A 27,700-nucleotide genomic window follows, 5' to 3' on the forward strand; every position below is an offset into this window, starting at 1 on the left:
TGCTCTAAAGCCCAAGAGCGGCAACAACTGGGCCCACATGCCACAACTATTAAAGCCTGCAGGCCTAGAGCCGGTGCTCCCCAACGAGAGAAGCCACTGCCGTGAGACGCCCACACACCACGGTTAGAGAGCAGCCCCCACCAACTGCAATCAGAGAAAACCCAGGCCCAGCAATGAAGACCCAGTACAGCCATAACTAAATAAAAAATCTTTAAAAAGTAATAATAAACTACACTATCAAGGTGGTATTAAAATACATGAATTTTCCAAACATGAAATTGACTCATAGATTAATATTACAATCTGATCTGAGGATTGCACGGGGCCCGGGGGGGATGGAAATACCTTTAAGCTCAACAGGTTTTGAATTAGAATGACTAGTTAGAAAGAACTTAAAGAACATTTACCTTGAGGTTCGTTTTCTCCCACTTCAGTATCAGAATCACTGTCTTCATTATGCTGCAAGGCAGTCGGTTTTCTTTCCTGCATCTTTTTCTGCAAAGGAAAAGGAGACTTTGCAGTGTCCTATCACCTGTAAAAGAAGCAGCTTCCACATGAAACAATTTCCTCACGCCCCACTCACCTTGGACACTGGCTCACCACTCCACTGTCTAACCCCCTTGCTGACAGTGACGATGCACTCCACGGCTTTGTTCAGCGTCTGCTGTATGTCTTCGAGAGCTGGAGCCATGCTGATGTTGGGGATGGTCAGAGTGACACTTGCCCGGAAAATGGGCAGACCGTTCTGCTTCACTTTAGAGGCACTGTTACTGTCTGAGTTAACACAGAACAGGGAAGCTTTCACCCTTTTCATTTAAAAAGATTCTTTTTTTAATTAAAAAGATAAAATCTCATTTTTAACTAGAAAAATGAAAGCACCTAGATAAATACATAATAGGTATATCATCAGACCATATGAATTTGCTGAACATATGAGTGAATGAATAAAAACTAATAGAGGATCTAGTTTTGCTCAGTGGAGCACAGTAGTTCAATAGAACCCAAGCCATCTTCTGCTGATTACAATCTATGGGTACACGCTCCATAAAGGAAATTTGCTGCATGGAGTCAGCAGATTATATAATTATAGAAACTCTTACCTAAAATATTGAAGATGAGACTGTCTGAATAACAGGATGACAGCAAATTAAATATAGAATAAGGAAGGAAGGAATAAAACACAAGACTATCAGAACAAATGCCAGCTTGGAATTTCAAATAAAATATATGTCTTTCTACCATCACTATCGTCACTCTGATATACCTTAGAGTATATCACACTGGGAGCAGTTAAAGAGCAGGGACGAAATAAAGTGTAATTCACCATTTATATCCAAGGGACTTTTAAAGTTGGATATAGGTATAGTTATGAGTATATAAACATGGATATTGACTATATGGATATTGACATATGGATATGTATGTGTGCAACTGTATACAATTGGAAATACCTGTAATATATAAAGTTGGGGAAGACAGGAGACAATATCCAGCATATCAACAGTTGATAAGTTCAAATATTAGCCCCATGTCAAAGAAAAGGACTATCCTCCACTATGAAGTGAAATAAAACATAATAAACCAAGTTGCCAATCAAAAGTTCTTTCAATGTTTCCCCTTCTTTTCATCCACTTTTAATTAACTATTAGATATGCTTTCCTTTAGGTGCCCATATTCAAAATAAATAAAAAAGGTTTATTATCCTATTATTTTTTCAATTTTAATTAATTATTGTTACTTTGTTTTTATATGTTTTCAATTTAAAGGTTAGTTTCAGGATGTCTCTAGATTTGAATGATTTTTGTGGCCCATCTGGGAAACCAATTTCTGAATGGTGCTGAAGAGAGATGATTGTTTTAAGAATGAAGAAAGGAGCTGGAAAGTACTAAATTGACATGAAAATAGCAAAAAAATAATAATAATAATTTTCTGCTTTGGAGGTTATGACATTAATAAAATCTTTCTTTATAAGACTGGCTAATAATCTAATGATTTAACAATGAAAGTATGTTTCTATATAGCTTTTTTTTTAAGTATTTCTTCTTATACTAGTTAAGACAATTCATTTCACATGCTTTCACCTTATTACAAAAAGATTAAATGTGATGCTGATTATTATGTTATTAACAAAAGCTAAGTGGCCTTAAGTCAATTACTTAAATTTCCTGGACTCCAGTCTTATCAGTCTTAAATGAGAGAAATGATAGTGTCTACTTTATCAAACTGCTGGGATAATCCAAGCTCATATTATATAAATGTACAAGGAGGCACTGAGGAAACAGTGAGGGTTTTGATTATTTAAATTTAACAGGAACACACACACATGCACACACAACCAGAGACCAGGCTTGGCGAGCCAAGAGGCAAACCCTGTGGGACCATTACCCCGGAAGCTCGTCATGTTGCAGAATTGAATGCGCCTACGGATGGCCTCTAGTGTGTTCCTTGTAACTTTCAGAAGAGCATCCATGTTTTGGTGATTGAAGTGAGAGAGCAACTCTCGGGCTCCTTCCTCTAACACCTCGATCTCTTTCTTCTTTCTTGAGATTGTCATCAAAGGAAGGAGGCCTGCCCCGGCATTAAGGGAAGAAGTCAAGGCATCAGAATTTTCTTCTTCTCTTTTTGCTGTTACAAAATGAGAGAAATTGAAAGAGATGGGGGCAGAGGGGCACCTATTGCAGTTAAAGAAGAAAATTAAGATTAATTGGTGCAATGGTAAAGAACCCGCCTGCCAACGCAGGAAACACAAAACACATAATCGATTGATTCCTGGGTCAGGAAGATCCCCTGGAGGAGGAAACTGAAACCCACTCGTGTTCCTGCCTGGAGAATCCTATGGACAGAGGAGCCTGGTGGGCTACAGTCCATGATGTCGCAAAGAGTCAGGTAGGACTGAGCCCGCACATATGCACATACACACAAGTTTAATAACACTCAGATGTCATACTTCTCATGAAATGAGGCCATCAGAGGATAGGAAGAGGACACTGGGGGAACAAGGTGGCCTGATGGAACCTCTCATCCTTGATGTGTGGGAATAGGAGGAAGGGCAGGAAGTATGCAAAAACAAGACAGGGCCTGGGTGCTAGGTGCTGGCTTTCTGGGTTCTCTCTTTCACCAACAACCACAAACCCTTGGGGAACAGCATCCCTTCCCTGCCTCTTGCTGTCTTCATCTGTCCCAGAAACTACTTGCTCTGGTGTAGAAATACTCCAGTGGGAATTCCAACCCATAATCCATCCTACTTTACTGATAAAGTGAAAAAACACACACACCTAAATGCAAAGAGAGCTAACAGGGCCCAATGTGAAGTACACGTTTGTAGAGCTGAACAAAAAGTAATGGAAATTAATGACATGCCATCATTCAAGTGTGCCCTGAATCCTAATTTCAGATTTATTAACATCCTTATAAAATTGGGAGCGTCTTATTCGAGTGCGAAATTCACTGCGAAGTAGAAAATTAAATTTTGGTTTTCAGGCATGTCCTAGAAAAACAAGACCCTTCCATTACCCCCCTCTCTTACCTGAACTTTCATTTTTCCAGTCATCACTATTCACATTGAATACTTTCTCTCTTTCTTCTTTAGATGGAACTTCCACATCCAGCAACATATTTATTAGCTCATTGACTGCTTCCTCCACTAAAGAGCTTTTAAAGTGCAGTATCTGAGCACCATTTACACAAAGGTCCTACCAAAAAAAACAGCATCATGTCATTTTTATTTATCTAGCTATTGATAGCACATCAGTAATGGTAGCAACATGACAGGTCCAGCCTCCAGATGAGATTTTGGCCTCCAACAGTGTTTGGCCACACCTCTCACACTATCCCAGGCCAGGTATCCTGTAAAGGACTGTATTAAAGATGAGAGAACCAACTGGTGAATAGATGGACCACAATTACTCTAACTTCTCCAGCAGTAGAGGAAATAAGTCCAAAAGCCATGAAGAGCCTCTCTTCCCACGAAGCTTCTTCTATTTCATATAAATCTGCTCTAGTCAGGCTCCCTTCCCTCTTCACCTTTGCCAGCAATCCATTATCAACTCCTAACTAACTTTAAGTATTCTCCTCCCCTCCAACTAGATTATACATTTCTCAAGAGTGTAATAAATACAAATGAATATACTGGGGCACTTTAATCAAGACAAATAGACAGACAGGGAGATGACATAGTCCGGGATTTACCACCTAGTTGAAAAAACAAGCCCATGAAGCAACAGACTCTGAGGGGGTCATGGTCTCCAGTTTCAACCCACCATGGTTCAGCTTGAGACACTCTAATGTCCTCATGGACCCTCCACTCCAATAGCTTCAGGGTTCATTTACCTCCTCATCAGCCATGACATTCACCCTTAAACCCTCTGACGCTGCACACCCTCCCCTAAGGATGATGTCTCACATCAATCATTCTTTTGCCAACAGCCTTTACTCCATCAACCCCTCAGCCTTCCAGGGCCCTACTCAGGAGAAGTCCAACCCAAATGATCAGATAATCTATGATCTCTACTTGCACACACAGGCCATGGCAAGGCAGGCGCTTGGCACTGGGAATTCATGGCCTCCAAACTCAGTGCAGCTCCTAATGCTACCCAGGAATCATTTTACGTGACTCCAGTCACATATTCCTACCAGGCCCCGGAACTGCTGTGTTCTCAAATCCTTGTCCCCTCAAATCCTTGCACCATCCTCCCCGTGACCTGGCCCTGACCCCATGCCCTCATCCAGAAGACTAACCAGCATCCATCATTAACTCTCTTTCCTCTTTTTTCAGGAATACAATGTTTATCCTTCTAGTTAAGAATACGAGGGACTTTCCTGGTGGTTAAGTGGTCAAGAATCTACCTGCCAATGCAGGGGACACAGGTTCGATCCCTGGTCCAGGAAGATCCCACTTGCCATGGGGCAACTAAGCCCACATGCCACAGCTACTGAAGCCCGGGCACCTAGAGCCCGTGTGAGGCAATAAGAGAAGCCACCACAATGAGAAGTCCATGTACCACATGAAGACCCAGCACAGTCAAAAATAAATAATAAGTAAATTAAATAAAATGTTAAAAACTAAACAACACAAGCAGCTGCTTTAAAGAAAAAAAAAAAAAATCCCACCATCTAAGCTCTAAGCCACACTCTCCTGCTTCCCCAGTACTGTACTTACCAACCATTCCCTTTTTCCCTCTCTTCTTGATCTCCCTCACCCCAGCATATGAACATAATCAGTGAACTTCAACTACCATAAGAAAGAACCATAAGAACTTCTTTCTACCATAAGAATAAGCCTCAGGACTTTGCACTAGCCATTCCCACTGCCTGGAATGCTTTTCCCCAGAAATAGTCACATGGTTTTCTCCCTCACTTCCTGTGTTCAGATGTAATTACAGAGGTCATCCCTGACCATCGACATAAAATCACTACTCTCTTTCAGGTACTCCTTTTCTCCACTCTCCTCTTAATTTTTCTCCACTGAACTTGGTATGTTGTTCGCTCACTGGCTTTTTTGGCTTGCTTGTTTTTCTACATCCTCCACTTGAAAGTGAGCATTGCAATGGCAGAGATTTCACTTGTTTTGTTCACTGTTTTATTCCCAAGCTGCGTTTCACACAGAAGCTCCATAATAAAAATTATTGAAGGAAAAAATGAATTATAAAAACTAAATGAATTCAAGAGAAAGCATTCTTTTATATTGGTAATCATTCACTTTGGTAATCAAAATGCAAATTAAAATTAGGCTCTATGATTTTGCTACTTAAGGTAAAATTAATAATTTATAATTACTTGTAATACATTTATTGTTGTATTTTATTATAATAAATGCTTTGCTCTATTATGTACCTTATTCTAACAAAAATTTTTTTATAATTTACAATAATTATAATAAAGCAGTGTTTGTTGGAAGACAGTGAAATTGGTACTACTACATTGCTGATGGCATTTTAAGTTGATATCATCAGTTTGAAAAGCAATTTGGCTACAAATATTAACAGCTATTAAATGAAGACGCATTTTTTTTTGGAGGAGGAAACACTCCTAAAGGGGAATAAAAAGCATGAAATGTATACATATATTCACTGTAGCTCTTGGCAAAACAGCAAAACTTTAGAAACCATCTAACTATCCAACAATAACGAAGTAAGTAAATTAGGATACATCAACTCAGTAGAATATTCTGAAGGCATCCTTAAAATGGTGGCCATGTAGCAACATGAGAAATATTTTCTGAAGAAAAAGTAAGTGGGAGAAGAAAAAAAAAACACCATTACAAACCTGCAGTCTGTACAAAAAGGATCACAAATGTAAATAGGCAATATACCAAATTATCACAATGGCAGTGTAACAGGTAAAAATGCTACTTTTCCCATTTTTTTAATATTTTAGAATGGAATGGCTACCCACTCCAATATTCCTGGGACTTCCCTAAGTTGCTCAGACAGAAAAGAATCTGCTTGCAATGCAGGAGATCTGGGTTCAATCCCTGGGTCAGGAAGATCCCCTGGAGAAGGGAATGGCAACCCACTCCAGTATTCTTGCCTGGAGAATCCCATGGGCACTCAGATGTTCAGAAAAATAGAAGGTTACATTCGAAATGGTAAGATTTCTGATGTTCCAGAAATCATTTTAAACCAAATGCTACAGGAGCTTGATTATCTTCAAGCATCACTGAATGTTCTTGAGAAAAATTTTAAACTCAACAGAGTCCATTTAAAATTTTACTCTATATTAAAAAACTGTTGGTTTAAACTCAAAAAAAAAAAAAAAAAAAAAGAATCCCATGGGCAGAGGAGCCTAACGGGCTACAGTCCATGGGGTTGCAAAGAGTCAGACATGACTGAGCGACTTACACTTTCACTTTTAAAACTTGCTTTTAAATTTAACTCTTTTAAAATTTTGCATTTTTATAAAACAATCATAAGAACGTGGGTAAAAACCATTAAAACCCATGGATCCCAGTAATTTCTCAGATCGGGAGTACAGCTAATGAGCAAGAGAGAAGAGGTACAGTTTGGGGTCTACACACAGATAGTGAGTTTAAGAGAAGAAGGATGGAGAAATTTTAAAATGTGAACATTTAATTTTGACTACATAAAAATTTAATATAAACTGAAGATGACTATATATGCAGAAAAAGGTTAACACAGCAGGCCCGAGACTATTCTCCTATTAGTGAGGTGGATCTCTAGCTGGTGTCTAGGAGCCTAGATTTCAGGAAGGTTCCTACAGGCTGTAAAGAGTGCCTCTCTGTGCTCAGACTATCTGGGCAAACAGTGTGATTTATGATGCCAACCAGCTTTCCGTCTGGGTGTCTGGAATTTTGGTGCTTGCTAGGCAGAGAGCACCTGTGTGATGAAAAGTGAAAGGGAAAGTGAAAGTTGCTCAGTTGTGTCCGACTCTTTGCAACTCCATAGACTATACAGTCCATGGGATTCTCCAGGCCAGAACACTGGAGTGGGTAGCCTTTCCCTTCTCCAGGCGATCTTTCCAACCCAGGGATGGAACCCAGGTCTCCCACATTGCAGGCGGATTCTTTACAAGCTGAACCACAAGGGAAGCCCACCTCTGTGATGAGACCCAGTAAATACCTTTGGCATGAAGTCTCTTAAAGGACTTTCCTGGGCAGAAATGTTGCATACCGGTGACTGCATTTCTTTTGCTGGGGGTGAGCAGGCAGTGGCGGAGTAGGGGGTTGGGGAGGGCAGGGAGAGACAGTGAGCTCTTTGTGGCCCCCATGAGAGGAAGAAAACATAAGGAATCCCATGCGTGCATTCCTCCAAACTCTGCCTGTCTTTTCCCTTATGGTCTGACTGTGTATCCTTACTGTGTGTGTTCTCTCTTGCTCAGTTGCATCTGACCCTTTGTGACCCCATGGACTCTTTGTAGCCCACCAGGGTTCTTTGTCCATGGAATTTCCCAGGCAAGAATACTAGAGTGTGTTGCCACTTCCTTCTCCAGGGGATCTTCCCAATCCAGGGACTGAACCCGAGTCTCCTGCACTGCAGGAAGATACTTTATCACTGAGCCATCTGAGAAGCCTGTGTATCCTTATTACATCACTGTAATAAGTCTTAGCCTTTATTGCTACTAGATTCTGAGTTCCACGAGTCCTTCTAGTGGGGATGGTCTTGGGGACTCCTGACACACCATATTAAAGTCACCACTGATGAGTTTTTATAATCAGGACGCCCATTGGAAATGTAAATGATGCTAAAGTGACTTTCTCAAAGGGACACTTCATGGAACACTGTTCCCAGGATCCTAATTGTGGCACAGAGAAGTGTCCCCTTTGCAAATGTTTGAGAATAATGGATTAAAGAGAGTTAACTAGACCCTTTCCCAGGAGACCATCCAAAGGTCTTTATTCTAAACCATTAATGTGAACAGAATCTGAAAGGGAAAGGAATGCAGTCTTTACTCCAGGCCAACTGAACACAGACCTCGTCTTTTCCAAGCTCCCCAGCAATGGATCCAGAACCATGCACCACAGAACACCAGTTTGGGAAACGCTGCTCTATAGAAATTTCTAAAGAAGAAATTCTATCCAGAAGCTATTTAAGACAACTGTTTTATTAATGAATGTAACTTACTAGAAGCTCTTCAGCAAAATAGCTCTATGGGCTTCCCTGGTGGCTCAGAGAGTAAAGAATCTCCCTGCAATGTGGGAGACTTGGGTTCGATCCCTGAATTGGGAAGATCCCCTGGAGAAGGAAATGGCAACCCACTCCTATATTCTTGCCTGGAGAATCCCACTGACAGAGGAGCCTGGCTGACTATGGTCCATGGGGTCAGAAAGAAAAGGACACGACTGAGTGGCTAACACTTCAAAAACTGTGGGAAAATGAGAAATGTGTTCCATGGCAATTTCTGTCTTACTGATCTGAAAACAAATGATTTGTTCTTCATGTCTACCTGACCCCTCGGGTACATTCCTCTTCATTTTCAAATTATTGTCGGAAGGCTCCTCGTTTAAAGAACATCCATCACAGACCAGTCATGGGAAGAGACAAAAAATGCAATTGATGTTTCCCAAATTTTCCAGTGGTCATGTATAGATGTGAGAGTTGGACTATAAAGAAAGCTGAGCACAGAAGAATTGATGCTTTTGGAGAAGCAAAACTGTCGTTCTGGAGAAGACTTTTGAGAGTCCCTTGGACTGCAAGGAGATCCAACCAGTCCATCCTAAAGGAGATCAGTCATGGGTGTTCATTGGAAGGACTGATGTTGAGGCTGAAACTCCAGTACTTTAGCCACCTCATGCAAAGAGCTGACTCATTAGAAAAAACCCTGATGCTGAGAAAGATTAAGGGCAGGAGGAGAAGGGGACGACAGAGGATGAGATGGCTGGATGGCATCACCGACTCTATGGACATGAGTCTGAGTAAACTCCGGGAGTTGATGATGGACAGGGAAGCCTGGCGTGCTGTGATTCACGGGATTGCAAAGAGTCGAACACAACTGAGTGACTGAACTGAACTGAACTGAACTGAACTGAAAATGCCCTTTATAGAAAAATGAATCACAAAATAAAGTTTAAATAAAAGCATCAATCTTCTAATAACCTTTGTCATCTGGAGAAACTCTTCGCAGGGAACTGGCTCTTCACCGGGGAGCTGACAAAGAGGAGTGCTGCTCATTTCCTCCAGAATGGCATCAACTCGGAACTCGATCAAATCATTGACCCTGTTGAGCAGCAACTCCAGGTCCCCTTTGGAAAACAATAAGAGTGGATAAAAGAAATTAAGCATTTTGCCATTGCTTTTTTTTTTTTTAAGATTATATTTCAGCAGTAAATTCAGGATTAAAGGTGCTCCACAGAGCTGTTGCAGGAGATATGAGAGACCCAGTTTTGATCCCTGCGTTGGGAAGATCCCCTGAAGGAGGGCATAGCAACCCACTCCCACTATTCTTGCCTGGAGAATCCCCATGGACAGAGGAGCCTGGCGGGCTACAGTCCATGGGGTTGCAAAGCGTTGGACACAACTGAGCGACTAAGCACAACACACACACATATGGTTTCCAGGAAATTGATGATTTCATATATTTGGTAAAATTCCTTCAGTTCAGTTCAGTCACTCAGTCATGTCTGAATCTTTGCGACCCCGTGGACTGCACCATGCCAGGCCTCCCTGTCCATCACCAACTCCTGGAGCTTGCTCAAACTCATGTCCATAGAGTGGATGATGCCATCCAACCATCTCATCCTCTGTCCTCCCCTTCTCCTCCTGCCTTAAATCTTTCCAGCATCAGGGTCTTTTCAAATGAGTCAGTTCTTCGCATCATGTAACCAAAGTATTGGAGTTTCAGCTTCAGCATCAGTCCTTCCAAAGAATATTCAGGACTGATTTCCTTTAGAATGGGCTGGTTGGATCTTCTTGCAGTCCAAGGGACTCTCAAGAGTCTTCTCCAAATCCTTACGGAGCAACTTAAGAATACCTTCTCATTTTATTATTTATATCATAATATCTATAAGAAATTAAACAGAACTCAAAAACTCAGCTTTTCGAACTGAAAAATAATAATCACTTAAACAGACTTACTGATCTTTGCAAAAGCGTTTTTCAAGTACACCTCAATGTTCAGTGATGTCCAGGTCAGTGCAGCCAGGCCAGGCTGGAGAGCTTCATCCACTTTCGCCAAATGAGGGACCATCAGTTGCTCTATGATGGGAGGCATTTTTGACTTCACCCTCTGATATTCAGCCAGCATCATCTGCAGTGAAACAGGGGTGAAATTATCAAATAATATCTCACTTTTAATGCCTATTAATATCCCATTTTTATCCAAAATGATTACTTTTATTTAGGGTCCAGCTATAGGGCTCCAATAAGCAGCCTGACAAGGAGAGCAGCCAAAACAAAACAACAGTAGAACAGACATGAAATCTCTCCATGAACACAAACTCCTCATCCAATAAAGAACACCTAAGGAGGAGAGGAAAAGAACTGAAAAGCAGGAGTTTTTCACCCCCTATTCAGCCCTGTATACAGATGTGAGAGTTGAACCAGAAAGAAGGTTGGCAGCAGAGAAATTGGTGCTTTTGAATTGTGGTGCTAGAGAACACTCATGAGAGTCCCTATGACTGCACAGAGATCAAATGAGTCAATCCTATGGGAAATCAATCCTGAATAGTCATTGGAAGGACTGATGCTGAAGCTGAAGCACCAATCCTTTGGCCACCTGATTCGAAGTTCAGTTCAGTTCAGTTGCTCAGTCATGTCCAACTCTTTGAGACCCATGAAGCACAGTACGCCAGGCCTCCCTGTCCATCACCAACTACCAGAGTTTACCCAAACCCATGTCCATTGAGTCGGTGATACCATCCAACCAACTCATCCTCTGTCATCCCCTTCTCCTCCTGCCCTCAATCTTTCCCAGCATTAGGGTCTTTTCAAATGAGTCAGCTCTCTGCATGAGGTGGCCAAAGTATTGGAGTTTCAGTTTTAGCATCAGTTCTTCCAATGAATATTCAGGACTGATTTCCTTTAGGATGGACTGGTTAGATCTCCTTGCAGTCCACGGGACTCTCACAGTTCAAAAGCTTCAATTCTTTGGCGCTCAACTTTCTTTATAGTTCAACTTTCACATCCATACATGACCACTGGAAAAACCATAGCCTTGTCTAAATGGACCTTTGTTGACAAAGTAATGTGTCTGCTTTTCAATATGCTGTCTAGGTTGGTCATAACTTTCCTTCCAAGGAGTAAGCGTCTTTTAATTTCATGGTTGTAATCACCATCTGCAGTGATTTTGGAGCCCAGAAAAATAAAGTCAGCCACTGTTTCCACTGTTTCCCCATCTATTTGATATGAAGTGATGGGACCAGATGCCATGAACTTAGTTTTCTGAATGTTGAGCTTTAATACAACTTTTTCACTCTTCTCTTTCACCTTCATCAAGAGGCTTTTTAATTCCTCTTCACTTTCTGCCATAAGGGTGGTATCATCTGCATTATCTGAGGTTACTGATATTTCTCCTGGCAATCTTGATTCCAGCTTGTGCTTCCTCCAGCCCAGCATTACTCATGATGTACACTGCATGTAAGTTAAATAAGCAGGGTGACAATATACAGCCTTGACGTACTCCTTTTCCTATTTGGAACCAGTCTGTTGTTCCATGTCCAGTTCTAACTATTGCTTCCTGACCTGCATACAGGTTTCTCAAGAGGCAGGTCAGGGGGTCTAGTATTTCCATCTCTTTCAGAATTTTCCACAGTTTCTTGTGATCCATATAGTCAAAGGCTTTGGCATAGTCAATAAAGCAGAAATAGATGTTTTTCTGGAACTCTCTTGCTTTTTCGATGATCCAGTGGATGTTGGCAATTTGATCTCTGGTTCCTCTGCCTTTTCTAAAACCAGCTTGAACATCTGGAAGTTCACAGTTCACGTATTGCTGAAGCCTGGCTTGGAGAATTTTAAGCATCACTTTACTAGCATGTGAGATGAATGCATTTGTGTGGTAGTTTGAGCATTCTTTGGCACTGCCTTTCTTTGGGACTGGAATGAAAATGGACCTTTTCCAGTCCTGTGGCCACTGCTGAGTTTTCCAAATTTGCTGGCATATTGAGTGCAGCACTTTCACAGCATCATCTTTCAGGATTTGAAATAGCTCAACTGGAATTCCATCACCCACACTAGCTTTGTTTGTTCTACGGCCCATTTGACCTCACATTCCAGGATATCTGTCTCTAGTTGAGTGATCACACCATTGTGATTATCTGGGTCACGAAGATCTTTTTTGTATAGTTCTTCTGTGTATTCTTGCCACCTCTTCTTAATATCTTCTGCTTCTGTTAGGTTCCTACCATTTCTGTCCTTTATTGTGCCCATCTTTGCATGAAATGTTCCCTTGGTATCTCTAATTTTCTTGAAGAGATCTCTAGTCTTTCCCATTCTGTTGTTTTCCTCTATTTCTTTGCACTGATCGCTGAGGAAGGCTTTCTTATCTCTCCTTGCTATTCTCTGGAACTCTGCATTTAAATGGGTACATCTTTCCTTTTCTCCTTTGCTTTTCACTTCCCTTCTTTTTACAGCTATTTGTAAGGCCTCCTCAGACAGCCATTTTGCTTTTTTGCATTTCTTTCTCTTGGGGATAGTCTTGATTCCTGTCTCCTGTACAAAGTCACGAACCTCCATCCATAGTTCATCAGTCACTCTGTCTATCAGATCTAGTCCTTTAAATCTATTTCTCACTTCCACTGTATAGTCATAAGGGATTTGATCTAGGTCATACATGAATGGTCTAGTGGTTTTCTCCACTTTCTTCAATTTAAGTCTGAATTTGGCAATAAGGAGTTCATGATCTGAGCCACAGTCAGCTCCTGATCTTGTTTTTGCTGACTGTAAAGAGCTTCTCCATCTTTGGCTGCAAAGAATATAATCAATCTGATTTCGGTGTCAACCATCTAGTGATGTCCATCTTCCTGATGTGAAGAGCTGACTCTTGAAAAAGACCCTGATGCATGGAAATATTAATGCTAGGAAAAGGAGAAGAGGGTGGCAGAGGATGAGGTGGTTGGATAGCATCACTAACTCAATGGATGTGAATCTGAGCAGACTCTGGGAGATAGTGAAAGACAGGCGAGCCTGGTGTGCTGCAGTCCATGGGGTCGCAATCAGTTGGACATGACTGAAGGGAGTTAGCATGCATGCACACAGCAGTACTTCCAGCCTACCTTTTATGGTTATGTTAATATTAATTATAATTAATTCTAAGAAAACAACCAGCTGATTCATGTCAATGTATGGCAAAAACCACTACAATATTGTAAAGTAATTAGCCTCCAACTAATAAAAATAAATGGAAAAAAAGTATAAAATGAATTTAAAAATAAAACAACCTTAATGCACTTCTTAAATACAATTGTTATGCTCATCTTTAGAAGATGCATGTTAGTATTACTTTGTCATTACATCAGTGTTTCCCAAAATGCTTATGTTGAAACGCTAGCCACAAGAGATTCTATAAGAAAAATGGCCCCTGGATGGGTAAGTTTGGAAAACGCTGTACATAATACCTCCTCTCCCTGACAGTCACAATTAATATTAATGATTCTGACAAAACTGAAATAAGGAAATAAAAAGCCCAACAGTCTTTGTGAATTTTAAATTCAACATTTCCCAGTGGACAACATTATCCTTTCTTCATTTAATACTTTTCCACAATTTCTGTAATATCTTTTCAATTTCCATGAAAAATCTAAATTTGATGATTCTATTAGCAGCTACTTAACACATTTTCTGAACCATTTATCTACTGCTTACCTTTCTTTCAGAGTTCATCACTTATTCTATCTGCAAGGCAGGTCTTAAATCAGCCTCCAGTAGCCCTTCCACTTCCCACCTTAATCTTTTAACCCCAGAAGGTATTATTCATCCATTTTAAAAATGAAAAACTGAAGCTTAGAAGGGTAAAGTAATTTGCCCAAAGATAGTGCTTCAAATCCCAACTGGCTTCAGAATCTGTATTTCTAGCAATTAGTCTATGCTGATTCATCTCTTTCTAGTCTGAACTGGCTTCCAAGGAATAGATAAAGAAGCAAACTCTCAGCTACTTCAGCTTCTCAGGCTTCCGTAGACGCCTACAAACTGTTAAACATTTAGCACAATAACTCAGCAACACCTGAGATGGTCTCCAACCATGCTAGTTGATCTGCTTTTACCAGCTACTCAGGTTGAGTGGGAACTTTTAACTCTTTCAAACTCAAGACACAGTAAAAATTACCCATCAGATGATAATTCACTTGGAATTGTCATTTACAGCTGTGGTGATTCTAAAATATTATGTGAAAGATAAATAAACTTTTTAATCAAATGAAACATTCTTTGACCCTCCTCCATTCATAGGGTAGGGTTATGTTCCCTCTCCTTCACGCTGTGTGGGCTTATGGAGCCCAACAGAGGACAGCAGAAGTGATGCTATGAGACCCATGTGAAAGTGCTAGTCGCTCAGTCATGTCTGACTCTCTGTGACCCCATGGTCTGTAGCCCGCCAGGCTCCTCTGTCCATGGGGATTCTCCGGGCAAGAATACTGGAGTGGGGTGCCATTTCCTTCTCCAGAGGATCTTCCTGACCCAGGGGTCGAACCCAGGTCTCCTGCATTGCAGGCAGATTCTTTACCATCCAAGCCACCAGGGAAGCCCATATATACATATATATATATATATATATATATATATATATATATATTCTTTTTTCAGTTTCTTTCCCATTATAAGTTTTTACAAGATATTGAGTATACTTCCTATGCTATACAGTAGGTCATTGTTGTTTATCTTATATATAGTAAAAATAACTATTTCTTTACAAATATGAATATTGACTTAGCTATTTTCTAACACCCAAGAAAAATATAAAAGAGAATTCCAACATGCTGACTAGTATTTGATGAGCTTATATCTGAGGAATGTCTGTGCGTTGCTAATATTAACTTTTTAACATAACATGAAACAGTGGGGAAACACTAGACTACAAGCTTGGGTTCTGGTCCTACTTCAGCCACTTGCTAGCTATGAGACCTTGGCTAAGTCATTTAAGTTCTCTAAGGCACAGTATTGTCACCTCTAAAATAATATAACGGTACTCTGTACCAATTACCTAACATGGCTGTGGAAAATATCAAATGGAATAATGAATATGAAAATGATTTAAATGTAAAGCATTATGCAAATATGTGGCCTTATTGGACTTGTCCTATGATACTAGCCACTATGAAGTTGTAACAATGGTTTCCATGTTGTCAAATATAATGGCAGATCTCTGACTTCATTTGAGCATCCTCTGGGCAGTATTTGTCACTGGTGACCAGTCCTTCTATCATGAAGTTTTTCTTATCCTTGGCTTTCTTTTTTTTTAATTATTTTATTTATTTTAATTGGAGGCTAATTACTTTACAATATTGTAGTGGTTTTTGCCGTACATTGACATGAATCAGCCATGGGCGTACACGTGTCCCCCATCCTGAATCCCCCTCCCACCTCCCTCCCCATCCCATACCCTTGGCTTTCTTGACACTTAGCTTCCACCTGCCTCAAAGGCCAATCCTTAATTTCACTAGCATATCTGTCCTCTTCTAGCAGACCTGTTAATATTGGATCAACTCAGAGTTTAATGAAGACCCTTTACTCTTTTTTATATTCTCCTCCTTGGAAATCTCATGCAGGACAGTGACTTTAAAGAGCAACTCTATTCTGATAGGGCTTCCCAGATGGCACAGTGGTAAGGAATCTGCCTGCAATGCAGGACACACCAGAGACATGGGTTTGATCCCTCAGTCATGAAGATCCCCTGGAGTAAGAAATGGCAGCCTGCTCCAGTATTCTTGCCTGGAAAATTCCATGGACAGGGGGGCCTGGGATGCTACAGTCGATGGGTTGTAAAGAGTCAGACATGCCTAAAAACACACATATATACTCTGATGACCCTCAAAAATATGTCTTCAACTTTGACTTCTCCACTCAACTCCAGACATACATAGTCTGTCTGTATGGACAACACCTCTCCTTCAATCTCTAAAAAAATCCTCTTATACTTGAGATGGGAGTTATTGACTCCCTTCAGCCCCCCAAAACAAACTAGTTCCAGTCCTTACCATCTCCATGAGTGGACTTTCCATTCGGGGCCACAGCAGGTTATTGAACATGTGGGCAGAACACAAGCAACACAGTAAAGAAGTTGGACAGAGCTTAGCGACCGAACAACAACAACAGTAAATGTTAGCCCCACTTTGAGTAAATCCATCGAGTTGCTCACACTAAAAACAAAGGTATCACCCTTGAGGTCTCTCATAACCTGCCTGTCGACCTCATTCTCTAATCCACTGATCTGCGACTCAACTGCATCTTAGTTCAGCCACCAACTTCTCCATCCTAAATCGGTACCACAGCCTGCAAACTGGCTTCACATTGACCCTTTTTTGTTGTTCAGTCACTAAGTCGTGTCTGGCTTTTTTTCGATCCCATGGAAAATAGCCTGCCAGGCTCCTCTGTCCACGGGATTTCCTAGGCAAGAATACTGGGCTGAGTTGCCATTCCCTTCTGCAGGGGATCTTCCCAACCCAAGGAAGTCTCCTGCCTTGGCAGGCAAATTCTTTACCACTGAACCACCTAGGAAGCCCCCACAGTGACCCTCCTGTCCCTTAAAAATCACCTAGCAGCAAGAATGTTTTTATCATAAAGGACGCCACGCCTTTTTCTCCTGCCCAGATTCCTCTAACGGCTTCCGGATGCACTCAAACATGGACCCTTAGTTTACAGGCTCTATAAGGACCTGGCCTTTGCCAGCTCTACTCTCTGGCCTCAGTCACTCCACTACAGTCATCCTGGGCACTTTCTGTTCCTCAACAGTGACACACCACTAGATTTTTTTTTTTTTTTAATGCACACTGGAGTTGCATTAAATGCATTTTGTAAAAAAAAAAAAAAAAAAATGCATTTTGTAATGAACCCAAGATGGGAAAAAAAAAAGTACCATACCTTCATGTTACTGAAGTTCTTCTTGTATGTGTCTCGTTTCTGGAAAAGAGCAGCTGCAAATGGTGAAACTTGTAGACCCATCTGTGACATACACTCTATTTCTCTAAATAAGGTTAGTATCTGAGGATCAAAGTTTACGAACAGTTCCCCTGTGCCAGGAGCCTTCACCAATAAAGAAGCCTCAAGTCCTATGTGAATTTCTTCAGTCTGTGAGGAAAGAGCAACATTACTATTATTAGAGAGTTCAGTGCATATACAGGGTATCTAACTCGTCCATTTCTGGGAATAAAGATTATTATGCGTCCTTTCATGGGTTTGAGCTTCGCAAACTAAAGACGATGGGGTCTCTTAACTCTTCTCCTAACTTCACTTTCAGGGGGGAAAAAAAGCCTTAAAACTCTTGGTGGTGATGTACAGTAAGTTCAACAAAATGCTTTGGTAATGAATCTCATATTTGATAAGTGGATACTGCAATAGAGGTGACTTCTCAAAAGTCACTTTGCTCCCTGATACCTTCATGCCAACTCAGTTATTTTTCCTAATAAAAATTTCAGGAAACCAACTAAACTCAGTTTTCAGTTATCTAGAAAAGCAATGAAAAACACTACAGAGACATCTCTGTTATTGATTGGGACACCAAAAGTTGAACTAGGAAAGTGAGATACCATTTTAGAGGCCTTGTTAGGCTGAATTTTATCCTCCAAAATACTTCCTGCCAATCTACCAAGAAATATAAGTGTTGGTAGGGTATGAAATATAATTTGATTAACCTAGTATGACCAAATAAAAACTAAAACTTTGCTTAACAGGCATGCTGGTGTTTATGGACACTTAATGGAGAAAAAAAGAGCCTAATGGAAAAACAAAAAAAGAAGTCCTAATCAACCAGGTAAAGAAACCAATAAACAAGACTTTCTTCCTTAGGAGTTTATAAATTAAATAAAAATAAGTTTCTGTTACCTGGCTTTATGATCTCTTTTCCAAAATTAAAAATTGTTTTCCTTCATGGATATATTATACCCTTTGACTGATTACTTGCAGTCAACCAACCCTGTCTTATAAAATGGACACAAAGTCAACTTTCTACAGGAGTAAAACTGCCCAAGGTAGCAGAGGATTCCCCAGGGATCTGACAGCAGCATCCTAGAGCGTTAAGTCCGACTCACTTGCTGAAGCCACGCCCTGTGGTATAGAACCTCAAACTCCAGGAGGACCTTGGCCAGCCTGTTGTAACCGCGGATCACTGGCTTCGCTTCCGCAGTCTGGAGCACGGATGGGTGCTTCTGGAAAAGCTGCATCGGTTGCTGAATCCTGTGGAAGAGCTGCCTGGCCCACAGAATCTTCCCAGCAATGGGAGGCTGGTCTCGAGCCAAAGGCGGGTCGTTTTTCTGCTTTGTATACAGCTTCGAGATCATATCAATGTCAGCCCCGGTAGTTTTCAAGGATACGCTGGTATTTGTCATCAATACCAAGATTAGGTATGTTCAATCTGTTATTTTTTTAAAAAGTGAAAGGCTTGAATTAATGGGATGATATTGAGAACTTCTGTCTATTAAGACCTATTTTAAACATATGCTGACATATTTATTATCTTTTTAACTGCATGCCAGGAGACTTGGTATCTTGTCTTTTCATTATTGTTTAGATCTAAATATATTTAAATTTCTAGGGGTTGTTTTATTCAAAAGAGGAGACTTAAAAGTTCTAAGCATACATTTTTGAGGTCTAATTTAATTGCATTGTGGTTAAAAAGCTTGGTCCATATGATAATGGGTATTTGAACATTTTAAATTTTTATGTCTCTTCCATGGTTATTCTTCATAAATATTGTTGTATGGAATCTATATATGTCCTGTAAGTGAAACTTGAAAATTGCATTTTTATATTTTTACTAATTTTTTGTCCTATCAATAAATAAAAGAACTACCTTTAACAGCCAAAAAAAGAAAAATATATATATATATATATTTGCTGATGGAAGAGAATGAAGTATTTACTTGGCATGCTAAAAAAGCAAAATGGGGACCTCCTTGGCAGTCCAATGGTTAAAACTTCCCATTCCAATGCAGGGAGTGTGGGTTCGATCCCTGCTTGGGAAACTAAGATCCCTCACGCCTTGTGGCCCAAAACCAAAACATAAAACAGAAGAAACACTGCAACAAATTCAATGTTTGTGAGTTGTTCAGTCACATCCAACTCTTTGTGATCCCACTGACTGTGGCCCACCAGGCTCCTCTGTCTACAGAATTCTCCAGGCAAGAATACTGGAGTGGGTTGCCATTCCCTTCTCCAGAATCTCCCCAACCCAGGGATTGAACCCAGCTCTCCCCCATCACAGGCAGATTGCTTACCATTTGAGCCATAAGGGAAGTCCAAATTCAATAAAGACCTTAAAAATAAAATTATTTTTTAAAAAATCAAAATGGAATCTGTCCATCAATCATATGGCAATAGAGTGGCTGTGAGGGGTTTTGTGTGTGTGTGTGTGTGTGTATTTTCTTTTTTATGTCTTGTGGGATCTTAGTTCCCCAGCCAGAAAGTGAACTTGGGCCCTTGGCAATGAAAATGCAGAGTCCTAATCACTGAACTGCCAGGGAATTCCCTGAAGTGTTTCATTTTTTTTTTAATATAGTATCAATAAATAGTGTCAATCCTTAAAACCTAGTCAAAACTATTGGTAAGAGTTTCTTCAAATTACTTAAACATTAACTGCTATTATGATAGGCAATCACAAGGTACTTCAAAACTGAGAGGAAATAAACCTGTAATCCTCTGAAGAACTTAAATCTGTGGTCTTGTTATTCAGATTATCAAGAGAGGATTTTCTTCCCATTAGAATATGAAATAATAATAACAATAATAATGTAAGCTAAACTATGTTTGTATTATCCCAATTTGGAAAACAGAATTTAGAAGTCTTTCAAATTTTTACCTTTCAAATTTCTTTAACATACTTAGAGCTTGATTTGTGTTTTGAATCTTTTCAAATGTAACATCCATGAACTTCTGCAACTCTTTCTGAAATACAATGAAGTCTGACGATGAACAATGAGTTAGCATCACAAAGAAATCTTATTTAGCAGCAAAGTAAAAGAGCTTCCCCATTCTCTAAAAACACACACCCTACAGGACAAAATACAGTAGCAAATGTAATGCTCATCTAAGTTTAAAGAAAGATAAATGCCCAGAAGTCAGAACAAAGAGGGACTTGAGAGCCAGAGCAGTCAGGGGGTTGGTGCCATGGCAGGACCCAGGGATACTGGACCATATATTTCCATGGCAAACATCACATCTTAGGACCATGAAATCTTCCTGAACTGAAGAACTGCACAGTTAGCCTACCTAAATAAACCCTCAGATGTTATCACTATAAAAAAGTATCCAAGTATAAAAACTATGCAGAACTAGCACATTCACAATGCTTCCACTCCCTCCCTTTAATTTATACAAAGATACACAAATAGACAACAAGCACATGAAAAGATGCTTAGTATCACTAATCATTGTGCTCAGTCGCTAAGCCATATCAGACTCTTTGTGACGCTGTGGACTGTAGCCCACCAGGTTCCTCTGTCCCTCTCTCTAACTTGTGACACAGTAAATCTTTATGGGGCTTCCCTGGTACTTCAGATGGTAAAGAATCCACCTGTCCTCCTTATAAGTTCTCTAGGACTTGTTTGGAACATGTCAACTTATCTTTGAATCCTCACTTGCTGGTACAACATCAGATTATTATACTTTTATAGTTAGTCATTTTAGCCACTATTTTCCCTTTTTAAGATATATTCATTACTTTGTTCTAACATATATGTACTTATATTTCAATCATGTTACATGTCAGATATGATCTTTGAGGGCCAATCAACTCTATGTACTTCTATACCCATAACCTACAGCATAGAAGCCTAATATGCATTTAATGTACAGTCAATGCATGTTTAATTACAATAAATCTAATTCTTATGTTTTGCTATCATATCCATAATTATCTTTCTTTTCCATTTTTTCTTAAAACAAACATCTCATTGTGCCATTTAGTTTATGTGCCATTTAAAGTAAAAGCTGTGGTTTTTTTCAGATCTGATGTCCCTAGTATATGTGGGACTTGGATGTGATTTCCTTAAAGGTTCAGTTCAGTTCAGTTGCTCAGTCGTGTCTGACTCTTTGCGACCCCATGGACTGCAGCACACCAGGCCTCCCTGTCCATCACCAACTCCCAGAGTTTACTCAAACTCATGACCATTGAGTCAGTGATGCCATCCAACCATCTCATCCTCTGTTGTCCCCTTCTCCTCCTGCCCTCAATCCCTCCCAGCATCAAGGTCTTTTCAAATGAGTCAGCTCTTTGCATCAGGTAGCCAAAGTATTGGAGTTTCAGCTTCAACATCAGGTTATGCTCCACTTTTTAAAGGTTATACTCCATCTATAGTTATCATAAAATATTGGCTATATTCCCCATGTTGTACAACATATCCTTGTCGCTTATTCTATACCTAATAGCTTCTACCTCTTAGTCTCCTACCCCTATCTTGCCTCCCCTTCTCTCTCCCCACTGGTAATCACTAGTTTGTTCTCTGTATCTATGAATCAGATTCAATTTTCTTATATTCACTGCTTTATTGTGTTTTTTAGATTCCATATATAAGTGATGTCACACAATTGTCTTTCTCTGCCTGACCTATTTCACTTAGCATAGTCTGATGGTGGTGGTAGTGGTGATTGAGTGGCAAAATTATATCCGACCCTTTGCCACCCCTTGGACTGCAGCCCACCAGGCTCCTCTGTCCATGGGGATTCTCCAGGCAAGAACACTGCAGTGAGTAGCCATTCCCTTCTCCAGGGGATCTTCCTGACCCAGAGACAGAACCTGCAGCTCCTGCATTGCAGGTGGACACTTTACCACTGAACCACCGGGGACTAGTTCTCATTAATTCACAAATCATAAGCTAATTCAGCAAACATTCTTTGGTCTCCAATTATATAAAGTCCCACCCCCTAGGGCCTGGAGACATAGATAGGAATGAACACAATTCCTGCCCTCAAGGTGTTCACCATCTACCTATATCCAGCATATGGACTACTCAAGTACTATGTGATCACAAAGTGCCAGGACACACAAACGAAGACTGGACAAATCAACACTGATCATGGAACACAGGCTCAGGATCTACCATTACTCATCAGCTTCCAGCAAGAGATCAAGAGCCACAGACCTTATGCCTGAATCAGCCCCCAAAGAGGTCATTGCTTAGATTATTACAGGCACTCTATCTTTCCATCACCTGAAATTTGTCTTATAATGGTTAAAAACCTGAATCCTAGAGCCAGACTGCCTACCACTCAACATCTCTGTGACTGTGGGCAAGTCACTTAACTTCACTATGCCTCAGTTTCCTCCTTTCCAGAAAGAGTGTGATAAGAGGACACATTTTATCAGATTATTGTGAGTATTAAGTGAATTAACACCTACAAAGTGCCTAGAACAGACCTGACATACAGTTAGTAAGTTTTATTATAATGCCTTCTCCGCTGAACCCATCCCTCCAAAAATGACTCAGAGCTCTTTCTCCCTTGAACTATACAAGCATATTTCAAGCCAAAAATTCTGGAAAAGAAGGAACAGAACAGCCATTTTCATTTTATCACCTGAAAGCATGGAAAGAAGTCTGCACATTGATTAAGGTGGACATCCATTAGTGTGTCTCCCAACCTTACCCTCCCTGGTTCTCCTCATCTGGTAATAAATACACCCAGCCACAGAAAGGAGTCCCATGCCCTCTGCATTTACCATATGACCCCACAGGAACAAGGCATAACACTGGAACTCTGACCAACCCAACCCATCCTTAGACACTGGGAGCTAAGAGTGGGTCCATGGTATGTCCTCAGAAGCTGCTGATGGCTGTAACCTGCTCCTGTGGGCTGATCTGCAGTGAGCGGAGAGAGTGGGGGAAGCAGGAGGAAGGGCAGGAGAATGAAGAGAACGGGGCTTTGAGACCAAGAGGGGTCAAGGTACTGAGTCAGCCCTAGTACCACTGTTTCAAGGCCAGCTAGACTCCTGCTTTTGGGATCCGTCAAACATCGCTGACCATTTGCTCAAGCTATCGTTGGTCATAATCACTGCTATAAAGTAACAAACAAATGGAAACGAATTTCTTTATTCTAATAACACTACATTTCAACAGAGGATAACAGTTAATTTTCTAAGATCTAAAATGAAATACATGCAGAAATCTGTGATTACAGCTTGTTATCCAAAGCTGTATTTATAACCCTTTAATCCATGAGAAAGAACCTTCAATTATTCATCTGAAATCATAAAATGCAGGCCAAGCTCGCTATTGGTCACCTCCGTGATGAAGATGCCTCTTCCTTCTGAATGGGTAATGATTAGCAGCAAGACACAGAATGGAAAAAGTAAACACCAGACTGCCAACAGGAATTTTATTATACAACCTACATGAAGGTCATTAATCTGCTTGCAAAACTCTTCATAATCCTGCTCGAATTCCATTTTCCGCTGGTCTAAGAAATTATACTCCTTTTTCTTTATGGTAGCAACAACACCCTGAAATAGTAGGAAACAAATAAGACAATATCTCAATGTTCTTGCATTATTTACATAAATATGACCTTTAGAGTCTGTGCAATCATCCCCCAAAAATCAACTTAAAGAGGAGCCATATATCTTTAACTATTCTTGTTGCATCATGCATATTATAGGTAGTACAGTGTTGCCTGGTGCATTCAGAGAAACCACTTGGAAGCATTTTCATGAGACTTTATGTATTTCTGAAGAAAAATTTTAAATCAATAAAAGCACATCTAAAAAGTAGATGTTCTGTCTAAAAATTTCTTACAAATTACATCAGAAATAATAAAAAAAGAAGCCTAAAGTAGAATTTGCTAAAATATTTTTCATTAAAAAGTTTGTCTTCTCAGAAAATAGACTTTAACAGAATGCAAACAACTTAGGAAGAATGCAATTATATTATAGTAGCTACAGGTGAAAAACTACCTTCCAAGCTTCAAATGTCCTAAATAAAATATCAAACCACAATCTACCATTTAAAGAATCTCTAGAATTAATTGCTTCCTCCTGCCCTGAAAAGCTGCAGTCTGTGACTATAAGAGTACAAATTAGGTAACTCATCTTCTTGAAAATACTATTATCTGAAGTTTTGTTTACTCTGAATAATGAGCTCTAATGCTCTGTGATCATTCTTAACCAGGTACTAAGCCATTCTCAAAGTCGGGTGCCCACACTGTTGACAGAGGCATATAATTTTTATGAAGAATGTTGGACCAGCTTCCACAAAGCCCTCTTCAAAGCCATTTTCATTTAAACATTAACTCAAACCTCTCAATAGACAAAAGTGCCTAAGTTGCATAAATTCCTGAATCAAGTTTACTACCGTATATACAATTTATAATTGTATAATCAAGTTTACAATTGCATATACAGTTATATATACATACAATTGTATGTACATATATATGCACATAGTAGTACTATATGTAGTACTTAGTCACCTAGTCATGTCTGACTCTTTGCTACCCCATGGACTGCAGCCCACCAGGCTCCTCTGTCCATGGGGATTCTGCCATGCCCTCCTCCAGGGGACAAGCCCAACTCAGGGATCGAACCCAGGTCTCCCACATTGTAGGTGGATTCTTTACCGACTGAGCCACCAGGAAAGCCCCAAAGATACAGGCTGCAGCTTGGTGGTGGTGGTTTAGTCGCTAAGTCATGTGTGACTCTTGTGACCCCATGGCCTGTAGCCTGCCAGGCTCCTTTCCCCGTGGGATTCTCCAGGTAAGAATAACGGAGTCGGTTGCCATTTCCTTCTCCAATATATGTATACAATTGCATGTGTATATATACATATATAATTGTATACATAAAATATATGTATGCAATTGCACGTGTGCTATTGCATGGAAATACCAGTATTCTTGCCTAAAGAATTCCTTGGACAGAGGAGCCTAGTGGGCTACAGTCCACAGGATCACAAAGAGTTGGACACAACTAAGCGCAGCATGCAATTTTATACATATACACACAATTATATATAATACAACTACATATATATAATGATACCCATCATTTTATAGGAAATGTATAAAAGAAGCATGGAAAAGCTATATTCCTACATGTTCAGGTGGTATTTTAAAGGATTTGGGGCCCTTAGAAAATTCTACTCTATAAATGGATTTAATGGTCCACTTAAAAATACTGAGTAAATAAACTGATCAACCACGACCTTTAAACCATCTAATCAAACTCAACCTACTAAATCATTTACTTGTCAGATATTTATTGCACACCCATTATATGCCAGTAAACTATGCAGATACAGGAATGAACAGAACAAAGAAACATCCCCGCCATCAGGAGCTTTTATATCTTCAGTGGGGAAAGGGGAGATCTAGGTTTATCACAAAAAATGAACAGGATAGATTCAGACAGTGATAAGTAACATGACATAGAGTGAGGTAAAACAGAGATTAAGGAAAACTTAACTGAGAGGGTATTTAATCAAGATCTGGAGGCCAAGGAGGAAAGAATCATGCGATGATTCGGAGGCAGAACTTTCCAGAAGAAAGGCTCTGCAAGCCCGAAGGTGGGCTGAGGTGGCCTGTCCTGTGTCCGGAGAACACTGAATGAGGAGACGAGGAGCAGGGCAGGCGGCCGGGGGTGGACAGGACCCTGAAGCCATACAAGGAACCTCAGGGTCATTTCCATGGCCACCATTTTGAGCTTCTTCCATTGGTTGTAACATACAAAAATCTCACCTTACACTTTCACAAACCATCTACATTTTATCTCAATACACTCTGATACATCCGCTTTAGATTCTGAAAGCAATTTTTCTTCCCAGTATTTTTATCAGATTAGAATGGCCTTTATCTGCATTTGGCTATACAGTTCAACTTCTCCTTCAAAAATAAACTTTGAAATATGCTCCAAAGTTATTTTTTCATTAAGAATGAAAACTAATTAGATTCCAAACTGAAAAATAAATGGATATAGTCCATCTCTGTCGTGCACAACTGTCAGTTTCAAAGAACAGATTATCCACCTTGAAGATTACATAAAGCTCAGCGAAAATATTTCCTGGTAGGTAGAAAAGGTTTTTCTTTTTCCCCCTGAATCTGATATACTCAGGAAACGAAAAGATTCCTTATACTGACCTAAACTGTTAGAGGAGAAAAATCAATGAGTGACAGTAAATTATATGATCCTTTTCAAATTCAAGGACAAAAAGAAAAACTAAGGTTTAGTGTCACTGTCCCCAAACAAGAAAAAACTGACTATATTCATTATTAAATTCATGTTAAAATTCATGTTAAAAACATGAATCCATATAAAATGCTTAACTGCAGATATAATCAGATATCACTCAGAATTCAGTGTCAAGTAGAGCCTAACACAGTATATGTTTGATTAAATATTTCTTACATGAATAAATGAAATAATAAGTTATATTTAAACATTTTTCTTGTGCTACTAATGAAAACGCTTTTACTAATGATGATTAATTTTAGACTATTGGGAAGTCATTCTTATAATCACATACCTGAAAAGAATATATTAGCACCATTGCACAATGCTCAAATAAATTTAACTGCTTTATTGTTTAAGGGCCATAAGCTTATCTTTTGCATTAGAGACTATAATCTGAAGCATTCTAAATGGTCATTTGCATAAAAACATTAAAATTTTATTCATGGATAAGAGTAGCAAATTGAGTTTTGAAGTACAGTACCTGGTATTTAGTGATCATGTTTTCCAGCCCTTCAATTTTAGAATCTTGCAGGACTGAGTATGTCTTGAAGGTTGTAAAGATATCCATTATCTTGGCAAGACGTCTGTGGAAAGTTTCAAATTTCCCAAAAATATACATCTCACTGAATTCAAATTGTTTTTCACTTGGATCTTGTTTAAGCTTTTGTTTTGTCTTGTGAAAGCAGCGCTGGTATTCCTTAAAATTAAGAACCAAAATACAAGAAAGGGAACACAACAAAGACATCAGCCTTATTCTCTTAAGTGAAGGTGATAGCAAATTTAGGGTGGAATTACAAAATCTTTCCATTTCATACCTCTGTAGTCACTCACTCATCAGCCTGGGATGTCATCTTTTCCTGGCCCCCAGCCTAGCAAACTCCTAATTTATTTATTTATTTTTTCTTTTGCCATGAGGCATGCAGAACTTCTCCGACCAGGGATTGAACCT

The 27,700-nt window shown here is 39.8% G+C and overlaps 1 protein-coding gene across 1 annotated transcript in view; it reads right to left on the reverse strand.

Moving 5' to 3' along the window:
- Nucleotides 1-27,700, reverse strand: part of DNAH5 (dynein axonemal heavy chain 5) — a 239,614-nt gene that overhangs the window by 195,985 nt on the left and 15,929 nt on the right. Inside the window, 12 exon segments of the mRNA XM_070476407.1 lie at nt 408-495; nt 584-774; nt 2,386-2,625; nt 3,527-3,692; nt 9,552-9,697; nt 10,530-10,701; nt 17,463-17,669; nt 18,629-18,892; nt 18,894-18,951; nt 20,395-20,480; nt 23,923-24,030; nt 27,233-27,448. Coding sequence (XP_070332508.1) covers nt 408-495; nt 584-774; nt 2,386-2,625; nt 3,527-3,692; nt 9,552-9,697; nt 10,530-10,701; nt 17,463-17,669; nt 18,629-18,892; nt 18,894-18,951; nt 20,395-20,480; nt 23,923-24,030; nt 27,233-27,448 — 1,942 coding nt within the window.

This window comes from Odocoileus virginianus, chromosome 14 (genome assembly GCF_023699985.2).
Source record: "Odocoileus virginianus isolate 20LAN1187 ecotype Illinois chromosome 14, Ovbor_1.2, whole genome shotgun sequence".
Classification (NCBI taxonomy): domain Eukaryota; kingdom Metazoa; phylum Chordata; class Mammalia; order Artiodactyla; family Cervidae; genus Odocoileus; species Odocoileus virginianus.